This window comes from Uloborus diversus, chromosome 9, assembly GCF_026930045.1.
Source record: "Uloborus diversus isolate 005 chromosome 9, Udiv.v.3.1, whole genome shotgun sequence".
NCBI classification, from domain to species: domain Eukaryota; kingdom Metazoa; phylum Arthropoda; class Arachnida; order Araneae; family Uloboridae; genus Uloborus; species Uloborus diversus.
Genome location: NC_072739.1, coordinates 114480199 through 114499560, shown reverse-complemented (window position 1 = coordinate 114499560; position 19362 = coordinate 114480199). Strand labels below are relative to the sequence as shown.

Sequence of the window (19362 nt, the reverse complement as noted above, 5' to 3'; positions counted from 1 at the left end):
TCCCCCTCCCTCCCCCACATACACCATGACTTTGAAAAAACAATGCTTTCACATAAAGTGGAAGTGCTTTTTGTTATTTTTCGACAAAATTTGCATGAAGAGTACGTCGTTTGTGTCTTCCCTCCCCTCCTTTAAGAATATTCCAAACGACGAATCTGGAGAACGATCTAGAAAATATTTTATTCAAATTATTAATGATATAGATAGATATAGATTGATTGACACCGCTACGAAATTTATTTAAGCAGCCGCCGAAGGCGGCAACATTGGCATAAAAAAACGGATGATAATACTGATTTATAGAGAAAAACATTGATTAATGTCGTCGCTAAATTGTTTAAGCAGCCGCCGAAGGCGACACCCCTGGCGTAAAAAGGCGGACCAGCTGGTCGCCGCAGGCGGCTAGTACAGAATGATTTAGAAAAAAAAATCTATGAAAACCTACCTAGGATCAGATCTGCAAACGCATTTACTTGAACCTTTAAAAAGTTCACTTACATCCCTTTGCTTCTCACTGCCTCAATTTACAAATACATTTTTTTCAGTAAGGTTTCAAAAGTCTAAAGGTAATCTAAACTCGTTGAACAAACCACGGTTGAGTTGTTGCATTAAAATCAGAAAAAGAGTTTTATTTAAACACGGTTAACTGCAGTATTATATTATTTTTCAAAGGCGTTTTCTTCTCTTTTTATTTGGGGGAGGGGGAGGAGAGGAGGAGGGGGAGCCAAAACATCCTTAATAGTTCATCAAACTTTATAAATATGGCATCAGTTCAAAGATTTGTTTCACCGCTATCGGCAAAATATAAACAAGCAATTCAAAGTTGACTGTTTTTTGAAAAAATATTTAAATAAACGAGATTTTTGAATCCTCGCTGGCGAGCGCGAATACTTCGCACGGATCAGCTATTTTTTTATTATTACTGTACAGGTGTGAAACTCACAAACATGGAGTTGCAAAGGAGAGTAAAATTAGTAATGATTTTTCGTACAGTGATAGATACTCATTTATTCATTTTAAACTCATTTTAATTCACCCCCCCCCCCCCCCACTCTCCTTCCTATCCATCACGAAATTTATAAACTATTTTTTGCATATAAACTTAACCCTCAATAATCTTTCAAAATAAAAATGTTCTAAAAAATGAAAAAGACACCGCTCTCCATCCCTGTTCACTAGAATTCAAGCAATAGGAAAAAGCAAGCACTGTTTTTTTTTCTCTTTTTTCTTTTTCTTTTTTACAATAATAACAACAATGTGTGTCAATTTTTTTTTTTATGTGTGCATTTAGATGAGGGATCTAGTGTCTATATAAAATAATATTCCACAAAATTTTATTTTATTAATCTTATTTTATTTATTTAAGGTTTTTTTAAATACAATTCCAATTTTATTTTATTAATTTATTTAACGCGGACAGTTAAAAATTTTCAAGGATCAGTAACGTTTTTCCGGGGACAGCGTTGAAATGTTTTAATGGAATATGAACGTTATTCATCTTACTCATTGTTGCAGAACTAATTTTATGCAAAATTATAAAATAAAATAGCTTTTTTTTTACTTAAAAATTGAAAAAATTGTAGATTTGGGTTTCATTAATGAAAGGAAAGAACAAATTTGCGTTTAAAAATCCAAAGTGGAGGAGAAGAAACAAAATATAACATAAGTTGACCATACGTCCCGAATTTCCTGCCCTTGTCTATCCCAATATTTTACCACTTATATTTTGGTCCCAAATTTCTGGAATTGTCTTGAGAAATAGTACTGCTCCTGGTTAGTAATATTACACTGCTATTGATTAATATGAACAATTTTAGACTAATATTAAGACACAGCTTAATGTGGGCACTTTGAAGGGTATGTTAATCAAAACAAATTTTAATGAAAACTACTCAGGATTTTTTAAAAGGATTAAATGTGTTATTCGAAGAAATATTCACGTTTCAGAGAAATACAAGATCAAAATAATTTAGAAGAGTTACAATTTTATTGTTTTGTTTAAAAATAAATACTTCATTTTGAAGATATGTCACTATTGAACATCTAACACAAATTATTTATTTACCTCGTCCTTCAACCACAATAATAATAATTCAATAATTTTATTAGTAAAAAAGAATTATACAGAGCGTCTGTAAACAAGGGTGGAGGGCGGTCTGCCCCGGGTGACACTCTTCTGGGGGAGGCGGCATTAAAAGTGGATTTAAGTACACTCAAGTCGCTATTTTAAATTTTCAATTCTTTACATCTTTTAAAAATATATCTTACATTTTATTTAAGCTACCAAATTTCATCGCCAATGGAGCACAGTATTGCGGGAAAAGGGCGCGTACGTTTTTATTTAGGACAAACTTTACATAAAATGCGTTCATAATTTTCGCATTTTAATGTAAACTTTCGTAACACCACATTAATAAAACTTTGTTTCTGAAAATCGTGTGAACTTTATGTGGAATTAAACATTATTTATTTATTTATTTTTTGAGGGGGAAGGGAGTGGCACTACAAATTACCGCCCTGAGTGACACCCGTACTGAGAACGCTACTGTGTGTATATGTATATAGCGTCCCGAATTTAAAAATCTGATGACATTTAAAAAAGTCAACATTTTTTGCGATTTTTTCTTATGCAAATTACCTGTCGTGCAACTAAAAAGAAAAAACTTTTAACTTTTAATCTCAGCGCTCAGTTTCATGCTTTTTCCGCTCTCACTTCTCGCTAACTAGACGAGTAGCGCAGCGAGGAAAACAGAACACCCAGCGCCAATACTCATTCTCTCACTCCTATTGGCAATCAGTGAAAGATCACGTGACCCTCGCCGAATAAAAACAAGCGCTGTCAGCAGAGCCGAGTGATAACTACAGGCACGGACAGTGAGCAGAAAAGTCTCGGTTCACTTCATCTTCGAGACCGCTCGAGAGCAGACGATGCCGCGGAATTTCGAGAAGAGAGAAATCAGACGACTAATTTAAAACTTTTTTAAGTGCTGACAAATTAATTTTAATTGATTCATTTTCGAACCCAATGGCCGGCCAAGGATTTTTTTATGTTTGTTACGCCTCAGTGGAATGGAACTTTTTATAAATGTGTTATTTATTTCAAAATAAGTGTTCAGAATTCCATTTGTTGCACAGTGCGTGGATTTTGATGCTTTTTATTCCAGCGAGTTGGATTGTTTAAGCTGAATCGACTTTTAAATTTTCGATGCGTGCCAGCGGATGCGTAAGGAGACATTTGTCTCCATGGTTACTTGTTGATGCCACATGTTAATATTCAGGTAAGTGACACTTTAATAATTTTTTTGAATTGTGATAACTTTAGTTCAAATATTATTTTGCATCACAAAATTTTGGAATTCTTTTTAGCCTAAAATAAGCCAAGAACTGATGGAAAAATTGTTTGCGTTCATGAATATTACAATTAATATGAAAATATAAATAAATATTGAATTAAATTTTTCTAACAATGATCAGCAATTAGTTAATTTATTTTTATTGTGCTATTGTTAGTGAAAATATTACTTTGCTTCACTAAGCTTTGGAATTCCTTTCAGCGAAAAACAAACTAAGAAAATGGGGAAAATTCGTTTTCATGAATATTGCAATAAATATAAAAAATAAATTTTTAATATATAACTATATGCAATTCATAAGAATTATTCAAATAATAGTTTTTGCTAGAATAATTGGTACATTATTAATTAATTTCTCTTTACTCAATATTCACTTAAAAGGGAAGTTTCCAACTGGAAAATAATTATTTCTACGTAGAGAAAAATATTTCAACTATAGAAAATTTTCCCAAAATTTCTTTTAGAAAGTTTGCGCGTTTAAAAGTTATCACAACTCATAACTTGTGAGTTATTTTTTATTTATTAAATTTTAAATTTATTGTACATTGTTCAAAAATTTCACATAAATTCTCATCATTATTAGAGCCAAAAGTATGGAAAAAATAATAATAATAGCATTATATGAGAGAAGATTATGATATTGAAAGTGGTGTCCAGCGATTTAAGTCCTCTGTTTATTTGTGTGTTATATGTATTAAGATTGAAAAGCTATGGGTGTATTTTTTTACTTTTCTCTCTGAGTATTTTTATTACTTAATTTATTTATCGTAAAAACTAACGTCCACACCGGTAAAAGGGTCATGAGTAAGAAAAACTGCAGAATTTTAATGTCTAACGACTAAGAAGGAATAAACCAAAAATTAATAATTACATGAATTAAATATCATTCAATATCTACGTGACATAAAAAATGTGCTTGAAAATTGTTGAAAATATCACATGCTAATAATCGTTAGTTTCGATGAAAACGAAAATGCTTCTCAACGCTTGAACGTTTTCCATATTTTTTCCCCAGATTACAAAAAAAAAAGAAAAAGAAAGAAAGAAAGAAAAGAAAGAAATTGAGCAGAAAAAGAACTTAAAAAGAATTTATTACATCAATTAATTCTTATATTAATGTTAAATATTCCTTCATTAACTTAATATCCTAGTAAACGTGAAAATTAGAGAAAATTTTATTAATTTCTATCCCATCTGCCCGTAAAAAAATAAATAAATAAATAAAATAAAAAAAACATGTGACAGTTAATACTTAATTGATTAGAAGGAGAAGGTTGTTTTTTTCCAAAGTGAAAAATAAAGCGCACTTCATTTTAGAGAAAAACAAGATTGAAAATATTTGTTGAGAATGTTGATGACACGCAAACTACGAGTATCCCATGTGGAATCCTACTTCCGAGAACGGATCAGTTCATTTTCCACATTTTTGTTGGAAAATTATTAAATTCATCTTGTGTAATAATTGCGGATCGTTCCGTGTTTTCTACGCATTACTATTTGATTTCGTTGGCTGTTTTATGAAACAGCTGCAACATCAATTCGAATTAAAACGATAATTAGATGCATATTTATCTTATTTATGTTGTTTTTTACACTTAGTTTATTTCTAATAAGCATCAATATTTACAATTGCGAGTAAAACATCGTGTGTGTCTCGCATTCGTTACCAGGGGAGAAGTTGCGAACAAATAATGTTTTTAAAATCTTTTCTAAACTTTCATGCCAATTATTACACAAATATTTTGTAGCAGATCAGTGGTCTGCCTAGGGAGTTCAGCTGTTTTTACATCGAGCTTTTTCTTTTATGAGAAAATAATAGCAAAATATTTTTATTGGCTATGATTTAACAAAATGATTCCATACAAAAGGAAATATTTTTTTATTAATTTTTATTCTATGTTCAGAAAGTTAAATTTTTTATGCGTTAATTTTCTTTATCGAAATGGTTTTTGAAACATAATTTTTTTTTCTCTAATTTTTGGGTCGCATTTGATTTTCTAATGTGAATTCGAACATAGAATAAAGAGTTTAATGTGTGTCTTATAATAAGGAACTTAGTTTATGTCATAAAAAATAATGTAAATGTTATAGAAATAATATAACGTGTTTTTTTTTCGAAGAATTGCTGAAGAAAAAGAATATTCGGGGTACAATACAAATAATGTTTAATCTCTATTTTGTACGTTTGGGTTGAATTCCAATTCCCAACTCCAATAAACTATAGGGGGCGCGGCAGCCACAGTCTAATGGCGGATGAAAAAGGTAAAACAAACAAATGCCGCAACTTATTACTTGCTTTGACGCTTAATGAATGACAGTAACTTTTCGCCGTGTTTATGGGAAGCTTTCTTGTCTATTCTTCTGAAATTACATTACACCGCAAACTGTCTGAAGTCTGTAATTTAACAAAAAGAAAACACGTGGAATGGAATGTTTTACCTTTTTCTTCAGTATTGTTAATCACCGCAAGGTAGCGTATTCGAGCTCTGGAGTTGCTAATTGGTAGCCCAGCAGTAACTTATTCGACTAGAAACTATAAGATTCCGGGTTCGAGCGTTGCTTTAGGAAATGAGGAGTTGAAGTGCAAGTGGTTGTTGTACCACATTGCCTAACCGTCATCGAATCTTATGCAAACTTTCCTAATTTTCTTTTGTTTAGCACACTAATGCGGGGTAGCCCCCTCTACAAGTCCTCCCCTCCACAAAGGTAGAGTCAACCTAAGGTGCTGTTATGGAAATCTTTAAATAAGAAACTTTACGTTTGACGCAGAATGGATTATGAGCCATTGATCAAGCCAATACAAGACTAGTCATTCACTATTTATTTCTATACCATCAAGTCCATTATTTCGGTTCTTCTGTCTGCGGAGGGGAAGGGGGCGGTAAAGGGTTGCATACTGAATACATATCATAGCAAAAAACAAGAAAAACCAAACTCACATATTATATGTAAAGTCAGTATTTTTTTATAGTCAGGAAGTACGCAATTGCCCCTCTTGACCACCCCCTCCCAAATAACAGGCCTGAATGCAATTAATAAATAATAAGTACTTTACTGTCCTTTTCCTTTTCCAATTAAATGGCGATTCTATAACAGCGGATCATAGTAGATTCTATAACAGCTTTTTTGTCTTTTGCAATTTACGAATTAACGCCTAAAATGCTGGCACTATTTTACGCCATGTAATCAGGATCGATTTTGTTCTTTTGCATTACTCCTCCTATTCTTAGAATAGGAAACGCTACCCATTCATATTGTGTAATTAATTTTAATAGTTGTTCGCTCCACGCACTGACAAAAAGAATACTATAACACGGAAACACGTGCTTTCAAGTTGTATTGCAAATTAGGTCATCAAATGCGTTGAGGAAATTCGAATCCGATAGATATTAAATGCATTAAAAAGCTGCGGAAATATCCTCCATCGATTACTGTGAATTGTTATTTTGCATGATTCTCGTTAAATTTAAAAATCGCTTTGAAAAAGTTATTTATATTTCTAGAAAGCACTGCATGTCGAGACGCTGAGTGAGGTAGGACGTACGTCAAAATTTGACGCATTAAAAATAACGTCATATGTTTTTTCCATAGGAGTACATAAAATTAGTCTATTCCACTATATGTCTTTTTGGGGAATCAAGGTGACGATGGTTTACTTTATTACACATTTTAGACAAAATTTGAAGTGTACCGAATGAATGGTAATTCTAAGTTTGGATAGTAAAATTTTAAACTATGCAAATCCGGAAAATGATCATATGACTTCAACGATGAATTCCGTTACAACGAATGTCAAGGGGCCGAAATCTTTCCTTTGTCACGGAAATATCGTTGTTCTGAAATTCAAGCAATGAAATGGCAATTAAATCGGGAGTATACAATTTAGTTTGCTGCGAAATATATTACTTTGTATTGGTATTCGCTGTTAACGGGATTTCACTGAATACAAAAACTGTTGATTCTTTTTTTCTAAATGAAAACGTAACATTACATAGGTATACCCCCCCCCCCCCCCCCCCCCGATCTGACTTGCAAATAAAATGTTGCACAAAACTCCGGATATACAAAAATTAGCCATTTTCTTTCCATTAACAAAAATCAATGCATTTGCCGTTCATCAAATTATTTCAGAGAAAATGTATGTACTAAGTTGATATTGTTAATCAGAGTTTTGCTATATGTTGATACACTTAAAATGGCATCAACAGGTTTATTGTGAACACTAGCCAAACCATATTTACCAATTGAAGCTGTTCAAACAGTAGATCAAATGTCCATCTTGTACCACGGATCCAACTTTTCGAAATTGTGCTTGTAAGGACAAGTTCATTTAAATTGACAAAGAACAGATAAGAACACAGGTGTTTTACGCCCCAGGGACTATCATAAAGGTCGGTAGTGTCCACACCTTCAGGGGTGAGGGGACTGAATCCATTGTTCCTTTTAGGCATACCTGGCAATGTCCTGCTGGAAGTCTTCTTTTGTGTTTGGGGAAACAAGTTTCAATGAATGAGCTGTCGTTTAGGTTTTATGTCTTTGTTTATTTATCTCTTCTTCACATTACTGTAAATAGGCTTTTACGGCAGGTAAATAGAAAGGAATTTAAATAGAAGAATATGTGTCAGCCGTTGCTGCACTTTTGGTGGCAAAGAAATCGCTTGACATTAGACTTTAACTTCCTGAAAGTTTGCTTGTTTAAAGTATGAAAATTGCCAAATATGTGTTTAATGTGTTTAAAAAAAAATCCGAAAAATAATTGAGAAATTTACATTATCTTGATAACCTTACGCTTATATTGATGTTCTAAATAATTGCTAACTTTTGTTATCTTTCAATTCGTGCGTGTTACTATATTACATGTGATAAAACGATTTTTTTTTTTTTTAAATCACGAGTGGGCCTCAGAGAAAGTATTCTCGTAAATTGTTAATCTCTTTTGGAATAGAGGGAGGTGCTTCACGAAGACCTGTTGCTTTCTTGATTGAAATTTGAAAGGTCTTCGCATTATCCTTGGTGTTTAATGTCATAATATCTTTCATTTGCGTAATAACTAACGTATGTGTTGCTGTTCAAAATAATTGCTAACGTTTGTGTACTTTCAAGTACTGCTTGTGTATTTGAGTACTATTACATGCTCCGTTAATCCGTTTTGGAATAGCGAGAAATGCTCCGAAGACCTGTAGCTTTCTTGATTTCCACATGGCATGTCTCCGCAAGCAAAACCATTGGAGCTATATTACATTTGTTATAATTGGTTTTATTGCATTGACAAAACATGTCTTGTCAAAAAAGTGATTAATAGCATTCTAATTCCGCTGATATTCGGCAGCGTGGCGGAATGTCACATTAGATTAAAATAAAATCCCTTTTCATGTTGACGACTAGAAAGTAACCCTGAGCTAACTCTATTAGATGCCTTGTTTTAAGGGATGGACACGTAGGACGTCAAAAACGAACCACATCCTGAATCTTCATACTGTATCAAGAGGTAAAGAGCCATAATAAACTTAATTATATTTTCAGGCATAAAATCGCATATTGTTTATTTAAAATGGGAAATCTTATTATTGATATGCGAGCCTTAACTTAGTACGAAGTAGGTGCTGCGTTCTATTTACAAAATCTGATTCGCTTTTATTTCTGTCAGTTACAGTTCCTGAGTAGCGTTTTCTTTTCTTTTTTTTCGTAAATTGATGATTTATCTTCTATAAATTCATAAATAGATGCATAGTATGTGGTTTTGTGTGTGTGGGGGGGGGGGGGGGGTCGATTCGATTGTTAATCGCAACTAAGGAGGAAAACGAGAATGCAACTTCGGATTACTTTTTGTTTTTCTAACACAGGGTTCAATTTCCCGCCAAAAGAAGTGTGGGAAGCACTATAGTGATCAGAACATTTCATATCTTACACCATTAAAATCCAGGGGTTTTTTTTTTCAGAATTTAATCTGCAATTGATAATTAACGCTTTCGAGTGGGTTTGGTACAAGAATCTCCCATATCGTTAAACAATCTTGTACAGTAAAAAATAAAGAAATACCTTTATGCAGAAAAGTGGAGGAAAAATAACGAAGTTCAATCCACAAAAATTTGCCGAGAACTGCATTCACGTTCTTCCGGGTTTCAAGAAACCCCCTTTTCAATGCAAAAAAAAAAAAAGAGAGAGAGCTTTTGGATCTCAAGACATCCGATAAAAACAAAAAATCTCGTACAATACCCGGTTCAAATAGGGCCCTATTAAGATATCAGGGAGCGATAGGTCAAACGCATTTTCTAAGCCCCTTTGTAGTCAAACCTCACAATTTTAACCATAGGCTAAAACAATTTTAGCAACTTTGGGGCCCCTATTGGGTAATTAATAATCAAGCCCTGGCTCAGACGAAAATAATTGTTCCTATTCCTACCGCTGTTTCCTCCAAATTTCTGAAAAATGCTGGCATAAATAATATAGCACGTAATTATTACCCATTCATTAAGTTTCATTGACGAAATAGAACTAGCACTTTTTCGTGATTTTATCGACGCCAAATACTATTCCCACCAACCTACGCAGAAAAATTAATAGGTCTGTTAACTCGGAGCATGGTGTTAACCGGGTCGAACCTTGGACCGATGTCTGGTCAAGCGTTTTTTTTCTTCCACCGTCTCTAATTTCTTGCATAGTTAATTATTCATTTTGGCTGATGCGACGGCATTTGCTTTTCATTTTGTCTACCAGCTTCTGGTGCTTGTCGAAGGGAATATGAGCGGCGGCCGCCTTTTATGGTGTTTGTAAACTTTAGTCTACTGCAGGCAAGGCGTGTCATTCGGCGCCATTTTTATTGATTTTTTTTCCTGTTGATTTTTTAATGTGTTTTTTTGTTAGAGTAGAAATTAGCCAATGAATTTCTTTTGCATCAATTGTTTCAATTTTCACACGATTGTAGAGCCCGTATTATATGCAAATGGATATGGGTATACGCAATTGCATATTTTATCTTCTGATGTTACTGCATATAGATGCCTGAAAACAGCATTTTTTTTGAAAGCAATGCATATTACTGTGGTTTACACTTACTTTTAAGGTTTTTTTTTAAACTTTACTTTAAAGAGATTTTGTAGAAGTTGAAAAGATATTTGATTTTTTAGAAATGATATGAAATGAAAAGACAATTTCTAGCTAAAAAAAAATTAATTAAAAAAAACTTCCAGAACATATTTTAATTATTGCAGTAAAAACGTTTAATGAGCACTTTCAGATTCAATAACTGCTTTAATATGTACTTGTCGCCTTCCTAACAAAATGAAAATATAGAGCAACTATTTTTTCACTCAGATGTTTAAACTTTCTTGGCATGAGTAGAAAAATATTAGCGTATATTTTTTAACTCTCTCAGACATAGTTTTTAGTTTTAGTGCATATATCAGGTATTTCAGCGCTTATTTGCATGCATACTTTCGTGATTTTTCGTGCATATAATCCGGATTCTAGCAATGATTTTTTTAATGCAAAATTTATGAGCATAAAAGAAATGAAAGTGTCTGATTTTGACGCGTTATGCAACGATACGATTGCAATACAAGCTGATTAAAAATGTTAAAAAAAAAGAATAAATGTTCTAAAAATAAAGAAAGAAATTTAAGACCTGGTGCAACAAGGGGACAACTCCAAAAAAAATAACTTTCAGAAATAATAAAACACGAAAACGCTTCAAAAATTACTTGAAAAGGTTTTGTCCTTATATTCAACATTATGCTGGCATTTGTTTCTATAATCTCAATTCCAATGATATTTTAGTAAATTGTGTTACCTATGTATAATAACCTCGATATGTATTGGAGCTTTCTCCCTCGTGAGGCCTTCAAACTTCAGTTGTAACTATCTCACAAAATGAGAGCTAATAAGTCCCACGTTATTTAGTGATTACCGCCTGTTTTTTACGTAGATGCTCTCAATCCCGGATATGGAAGAACCTTGTTAGAAAAAAGTATGGTTCCAAAAAAGAGAACACAAAACTACTCGACGAAAAAGTTGACTGTTCCTTTCAAGAAAATATATTTGCGCTCGATTTTACGAATTTATTCACCGTTTTACGAACAGCTGACCAGTCCCAAAAAATCTCTTATTGAAACGATGTTGATCGATTTAACGAAGTGTAGATTTTGTAACCTTTTTCTGGTTTTAAAGAGTTTGTAAAATCAAGCGTCAACAATAAGATCGTAAAAATTTCGGTAGAAATTGGGAACGAGTTAATAAACTTCGTTTCAGAAATTTGGCTGGTATCAATCGGGAATCAAAAGTCTTTATAGATCGGATCATTTAAGAAAAATTCCTTTTTTTTTTATTTAACAACCGATTGATAATGAAAGGATATATTGATATGCGTGTGTATGGTAGAGGGCCGAGGAGTCGGAGTCGGGCTGATCTTGGAGTAAAGGCAAAGGCGCCTCGATGGAAGGTCACGGGAGATCACTGTGATCTCCCAAAAATTCCCTTATTCAGCAAAGTTTATTAGCCAAGTCGGCAAAATAATCAACATTTGGCAAAATTTTTAGCTCTATTCGGCAAAATTATCATTATTCGGCGAAATTTGGAGCTCCATTCGGCAAAATTTGGAGCTCCATTCGGCAAAATTTGGAGCTCCATTCGGCAAAATGTGGAGTTCCATTCGGAAATTGAGAAAGTCGGAGTTTTAAAATTCCAAGAGTCGGAGTAGGGCAGTGGTAGCGGAGTCAGAGCCAGACTGATTTTGGGGTAAAGGAGTTGGAGTCAAAGGCTCTAAAATTCCCGGAGTCGATCATTTTCCCTCTGATTGCGCAGCCCTTGCATGATAGGGGAGAGTAAGTGCTGTTTCTCCCTGGCGATCATTAAATTGTTCGAAAAATTGGTGAAACTGTGAAATGCAAAATTGGTAGCGATATCTAGAGATTAAAATCAAATGTCACTAACACTAAATCACACATTTTGTCGTCTCAAATATCGATAACAAAAAGAAGTTTTTTGCCTATTTCGGCCGAAAAGCAACAGAACTAACTCCTCAACTCTACTCCAACAGCATCCATTTATTTCCCGCGGACGGGAAACCGCCCGCAAGAGCGGAATCGTTTATGGATTAAAAGTAACTTTCCCCCATAATTAAGTAAGCGTTAAATGCCATGCTCCTTTAATCATTATTACTGCAAGCATATAACCAGTGCAATGTTACGTAACGACCCCACTTTATCAGTTTGGCTCTTTACGTGGAGCATTAAAAGCTTTTATGTTCAACATTTATCAGTTCACGGGAGAACATGTTGTCAATTTGGAAACTGCAAGTCAAATTCTTCCGGATACTCTGGTACCCACAGTTACTTTTTTTTTGCTCCGGGATAGAGTGCTTTATGACGTATTTATGGCTGTTCTGGAATTTTGTTGACGTCATTGTAGACTTTTAAAGATGAAAATGTGTCCAAAAAAATTTTTTTTTCTTCCACGAAGCAATTGCCTCCCTTTATCTGATTGAGTGGCGATTTTATTGGCTTCAAATTGCGTTTTGTCGACTGCAGTTGGAATGATGGGAGAGAAATAGCGATTTTTAGTTCATTTCTGAACTTTAACCACGTTTTGGGGGGTTTTCTTTTAGGACGACTACTTAAAAAACCCTCTTAGGACGTTTTTTTTTTGTGAAATCTTATCCAAAAATTCAGCATAATTGTTTTTGTTATGAAGTAGATTTTTCTATTAGTTGTCACGTGTGACCGCGAAACAATTTGTTCTTTCAAAGGAATGTCTCTGTTTGGATTACCATTGCTAACTCCTTAGAGAGAACCGTGGCAATCCTTTTGGCTCGTTTTGAACGGGACAATTCCATTTCTATGTAGCCTGCACGGTTCTTTTTCATAACTTTATTTGTGCAATTAGTATCCTTTTTATGTTGCTTCTTCATACAGTGGCACTCCCACTAAAATTATACGGAGCACCCTCCTCAAAGTAACAACCCCCCCCCCCCCAAATGTTATCAAAGCCCTTTAAAAATTATCCACCAAAATTTCTATGGCGCAGTCTGCGCCATGGTCCTTTCCCCTTTTTGCGGACACTCCAGTTCCTTTGTCTTAAATATTATGTCTTAATTCATGAATTACATGTAATTTGAGAAACGCAATTCTCAGAAACTTCGAATTGGCAACTAAACTCAATGGAGAGATATTATAGACAACACTTTTCTTCGAACTAAGAATCGGGAAAACCGAACACTCATCCAATCAGACAGAAAAAAATAATTAGGACAAACAAGGAAATATTTGGACAAGATTATCTCAATCCATCTTCATCAGAACTTACTACATAAAAAATACCAGCTAAGAAAAGACTTCACGATATTTGTATTCAAAGAGCTCCAATTAAAAACAAAATCGTCGCTTTGCACGCATCGATATATTTTGCAAGGATGGACATGTCCCAAGGCTTGTAAAAAATGAACCAACTACCGTATATTTATCAGTGTCGACTAAGTTCTTGAACACTTTTTGAGAGACCAATCTTCATATCAATGGTAATTGTCCATTGATCTCTTTGGCAGTGCAGAATCATTCTCATTTGATTCTATAAAAGTCATGTTACCGTAATTTTTCTTTTAAACCTCATTAAATGACTTTTGAAACGTTATACTATCTAGTATCATTATTAGGTACTGTAGATACTAAAAAGTAAAACGTTTGCAATCATTGAAAACGTTTCATAAATAGTAGGGACAGTGTAGTCACGTGTTTTGAAGGTAATTGGAAGTCTTCAAAACTAACTAATGCAATGAGTTGTGAATTTCGGAGCATAAAATCTGAAAAGGATTTCTTATATTCGTGGGAATTCCTTCTGTTACATTAATGATTGGTTCAATGTATTAGATAATAGGAAAAATGAAACATGAAAAAAACTAATTTTCCCTGTAGAGAATAAGTATCGGCATGAAACAAGGTTATAAGGGAGAAAAAGCATTGTTTTGAATCTTTTTTTTTTCTTTTTTAATATTACTGTAGCAAAGGAAAAAGGTATCTGTTATATAAAGGAAAAAATCTGGTTTCGGTTGAAAAAATGATTTTAAAAAACATTATTTTTCTTACTTTTTCTTTTTCTTTTTTTTTTTTTTTTTTGCTATTTATCATTTTATTTATTTAATTAAAACTTTGTATTTATTTAATTTTATTTATTTAATTACTTTTTGTATTTGTTTTATTTTATTTATTTATTTTTGTCTGACGTTAATTTTCTTCGCCTTTCAGTTAAAAACTGATTTATATTTCTATTTTTTAGCAGTTGAGACAGTAGTTTAAATCTCGATGAAGTTGAAAACACTTCAATAATTTGCGAAAATGAATATAAGCTATTCTTTCAAAGTGCTTTTAAAGCCAAAAGCTTTCGTTTTCTTTCTTTTTTTAATGGATTTTTATAAACATTACGATCCTTCATTCCAATTTCATACCTTAATTTATTTCTCCCTGAACTTCGAAATCGGATTATGCAGGTTGCATTTATGCTTTCAATAAGCGAAAGAAAAAAAAGATAATGGAGTTACAAAAACTGCATCATATTTGCAAATATTATTACCGTCTCTTTGAGCAATAAAATGTATGATGAAAATCGAAAATTCGCCTCAAAAATATACCCAAGCGTGTTTTCAAACTTTGCACTTGAAATAAAAACTCAGCATTAGAAAAAAAAAATGGAGTTTTAAAAATATTAGATTTAGGTGTTCTGTTATTTTTTCAGTACAAAATTTCAAGCAATGTAAACGTTAAAAAATAAACAAAAACACACATTTCTTTTTTCCCTGCCGTCTTCCCTGCCATTTCATCTTCAGAAAGTGCATTTTTATAGAATTTGTCACTATGATGCCCCGTGCCCCACTTCACAGTTTTCGTATATTTCACTCCTCCACAATGAATTCCATTCCTCTAAAAATGTTAAGGAGCATTTTCACTCCTTAAAAAAATTCTAATTAAGTCTCTGACTCTGAATATATCTTTGTTTACGATAGCTGCGCATGAATTCTGCAATGCATGGATTCAAACCCCGAAGTTGTTAGGAAACAGAAAACAGACTTCTAAACTGATAACCACTTAAAAATAAATAACTGAAGACTGACGAGTCATATAACAGTTCTCCGAAAAACTATTTTCTGAATACCTTTCTGCCCACCATCCCATCCCATCCCATATTCCTCAGTTCAAACCACAAGACAATTGGCTGGAAGATTGCTTTTTGAAAGAGGCTAAGCTGCACCAGTAGCTATTTTTCCTGACATGTCAAACCATCATTATAACATCACTTTTTCCCTCGATTCGAAAGAAAAGAAGCTGAGCAAAAAGAATCGTGGGGAGAGAAAAATAACAAGGCGAAAACAATGCTAAGTATGTTCCGCTACTTTTTCTTCGATTTCAGTAGTCACAGGTTCAACCGCGACGTAAGGGACCGCACACACATGAAGCATTCGCTATTCGGGAGCTGTTCTCTGCGAAAACAGGATGGTTAAATGGAATCATAGCTGCTTTATGTTGAGCCTTGAGTACAAATATGCTACTAGACAAACTTGCAATGAAAATTTATTAACGATATTCGTTAATCATTACAAGTTTGAGAAAATTATATTTTGTTTTCTCATTTGCATAAAAGCTTTTGAACTACAATTGTTCACTGAAGAATTTAATGTTACGATAAACGACGTACGCTTCCCCCCCCCCTTTTTTTCCCCTTTCTGCTGCGACTTCTAACTCATTCAAACGTAGTAGGTCACAAATGACCTACTTGGCATTTACAGCAATACCGAATATAACAGATGGCCATTATTGTGCTTATCCACAACAGCACCGAACTTACCGTTGGCACAAAGATGCTCATTTACAACATCTCCAAATTTACCGTTGGCCACAGAGATGCTCATTTGCAACAATACCAAATCTACTTTTGGCCACAAATGTACTCATTTACTGTAGACTGTAGTATCGAATATACTGATGTTCAATATTGTACTCACTTACAACAGCACCAAACTTACCGTTTGCCTCAAAGATGCTCATTTACAACATCACAAAATTTACCATTGGACACAAAGATGCCCATTTGTAACAATACCAAATCTACTATTGGCCACAAAGGTACTCATTTACTGCAGTACTTAGTATACAGATGACTAATATTGTACTCATTTACAACAGCACCAAATTCACCGTTGGCCACAAAGATGCTCTTTTGCAGCAATACCAAATTTACTGTTGGTCACAGAGGTACTCATTTACTGCAGTACCGAATATACAAATGGGCTAATATTGTACTCATTTGCAGCCGCACCAAATTAACCGTCGACTACAAAGGTGCTCATTTACAACAAAACCATTGTTACTCTTAACGTAGTCCAACGTTACTGCGCTTCAAAAATAATTTTTACTTGTGGTCGACTGCTATTACAATGATTCTCATCAGAATTCTTAAGAATCCAAAAAAACAAAACCGAAAAGGAGGAAAACAAAAAAATTTAACAAATGGCAAATAACTAAAAAAAAAGCAGAAAAAATGATACATCAATTTATGCACAAAAGGAAAATTCAAGATACAGGTAATCAGTTAGCGAAGAAGAAAATAACATAACTTGAACAGACAAACAACACTTGTTTTATTTTGTTCAGCCCTTGTTTTACTCGTCATTTCATTCACGTGAATGTTAAATTGTTTATCTTTCAACCTTCTTTGTTATGATGATTGATGATATTTTTTAAAATACTATGTAGTAGTAACTTATGCTATTATTTATTTTTATTCAACTTACAACACAAGTTGAGGTTTTTAGTTGAAAAAGCAGTTCTAAATTAATGGTCAAAGAAAGCCCAACGAAAGCTTACCTTTTTCACTGTTTATGAGTAATAATGTTAAATAATTGTTCGTATGAGTGAAGATAAAAGAAAAAGTAAACTATTCTGAAAAAGTAAGCTGTATTTAAAACAGCCCCTTAAAAATTCCAAAACCCCGTAGTCTGCGCCATTACCCCCCCCCCCCCCCCCCCTCCCCAAGTGAGCACTCCTGTCACTAGATATACATTGCTAACTGTTATAGACAAATAAAAAAAAAATCGGCTTTGAAGATTCTATTAAAGTTTAAATTCTTTTGTCTGTATTTTCAGATCATGCATCACATTGATGATTTTGTGAATGATCCCCCATAGAATCACTCACTCCCACAGCGCTTGCCGCTAAAGGCTAAAAGATTGATGTTCGCATTGTGCCGTACTTGATTTCTCTTACCCATAAGAGAGTAAACACAGCCATTTCTTTTTCTTCTCTCTCTTTTACCTTCCAGACTGCGGAAATCCAGGTTTATTTTACTCAGACAGTTTCTAGTATTTTTGTTGCTTCCCCCCTTCTCTCTTCCACCATTGTAGCACTGCGTTTGAATTCTTTTACTTTCGGTACAGGTAAAATGCTATGTGTGCTATGAGGTAGTTTGTTGAACGGCTCTTATTTGGTTTAAGTTATTTATTTATTTTTCTCTCCCCTTCCAAAGTACGCGAGCTTTTTGTTCGAAAATTCTTCTCAAATATTTCTTTCAAAGAGGTGGAATAACCGAAGATTTCAGGGTAGGCTAAAAATTAATGAAGGAATAAATGGCAAAGAGTTTTGCTCAAAGTAAATTAGCCACTACAGTAGATTTTGGGGAATGTTAGCTATTTACTTATAACCTATTATTTAGTCGACATGATATAATAGTTTCTCCCCTTTCATATTTTCAAATTCCTCACTAATAAGAATGAACGCATAACGGATTGATGATAATCATAGAAAAGCTCCGTCAAAACGTCATTTTAAACCGACCATGTCCTGTGTTATGAATTGCGCAGTAATCCTTTCACAGTTTCATAAAGGCATCCTTTAACGTCATTGGTGGAGCTTCATTTGGTTAGATTTAGGAAAGCAGGTGCTTAAAATGAGAGGTTAGATTAGAGCATTTTGGATGAATCAATGTTTTTATCTTTGATTTATTTATGCATTATTATTATTGTTTTATTAACTCACTTTTTGTTTAGAAATTACAACTGTATATATTAACAATATTAAGTATAATTTAGGTCTAAAAATAATCGGGAAAACTTTTCTTTTCGTTCTTGTAATAAATACTTCAAACAAATATTACATTTCTTTACACACAATGTTGAAGTCTAACTAATGACTAACTTGATATTTGTTAGCCTATAAACACTCTTCAACAAAGCTGGATATATATAATTATTTGTTTTTTTTTTTTTTTTTTTTGATTTGCATTTTGAGTCGCGGAACCCTCAGATATAATGTGGAAGTGGAACCAGAGGTTCATGAGCACTAATTAAAGAACACGATTACAATTATACATTTTTTTCTGTTGATTTCATAATCAATCCTCTCTTGATCCTATAGAATATGATTGTATAGCACAAATTTACATAGTGTTTACAAGACATTCTCAACGTAGAATACGTTTGATGAGTACATACATTTTTTAAATAAACTTTTTAACCAATTAAAACGTTTAGATTTATTTTGATGCTGAAAAGTTACGTTTTCAAAAATTAAAAATATTTTTACATCTAACAATGTAAATTAAATTTTTAAAAAAATCTGTTTTTTTTTTTTTTTTACCAGATGAAATTGTTTAGGTTTATATTTGGCAGGTAAAGTTACTCACCAGAAAATATCTGTTAGTCATAAAAGATATTTCGCAGGGTAAAAACGAATTATCTGTTCTGTACAATGTTTCCATAGTCTAAACATTTCTCCGTTGATTTTTTAATCAAACTACTATTGACTCAATTTAAAATTTATTAATGACTCTAAAAAATATTTTTTTCAATTTTTTTTTTTTTTTTTGGAACTCAGTATTCTTTGAACAAAAATATTCATCATGTGAAAAAAATTTCAGTTTACATCAACGTTAAGTGAAAATATTTTTGCATAGACATTATGAAAAACATCGTTTTGACTCTGTAGAATTTATTGCATTGACTATAAAAAAAAATGTATTAGCTACAGAAAAT

At 33.2% G+C, this 19362-nt stretch overlaps 1 protein-coding gene across 1 annotated transcript in view; it reads left to right on the top strand.

Moving 5' to 3' along the window:
* The first annotated feature begins 2910 nt into the window (after window positions 1–2910).
* Window positions 2911–19362, top strand: part of LOC129229513 (fibroblast growth factor 8b-like) — a 101210-nt gene continuing 84758 nt past the window's right edge. Inside the window, exon 1 of the mRNA XM_054863831.1 lies at window positions 2911–3278. Coding sequence (XP_054719806.1) covers window positions 3265–3278 — 14 coding nt within the window. The 5' untranslated portion in view covers window positions 2911–3264. The remainder of the gene's footprint in view (window positions 3279–19362) is intronic.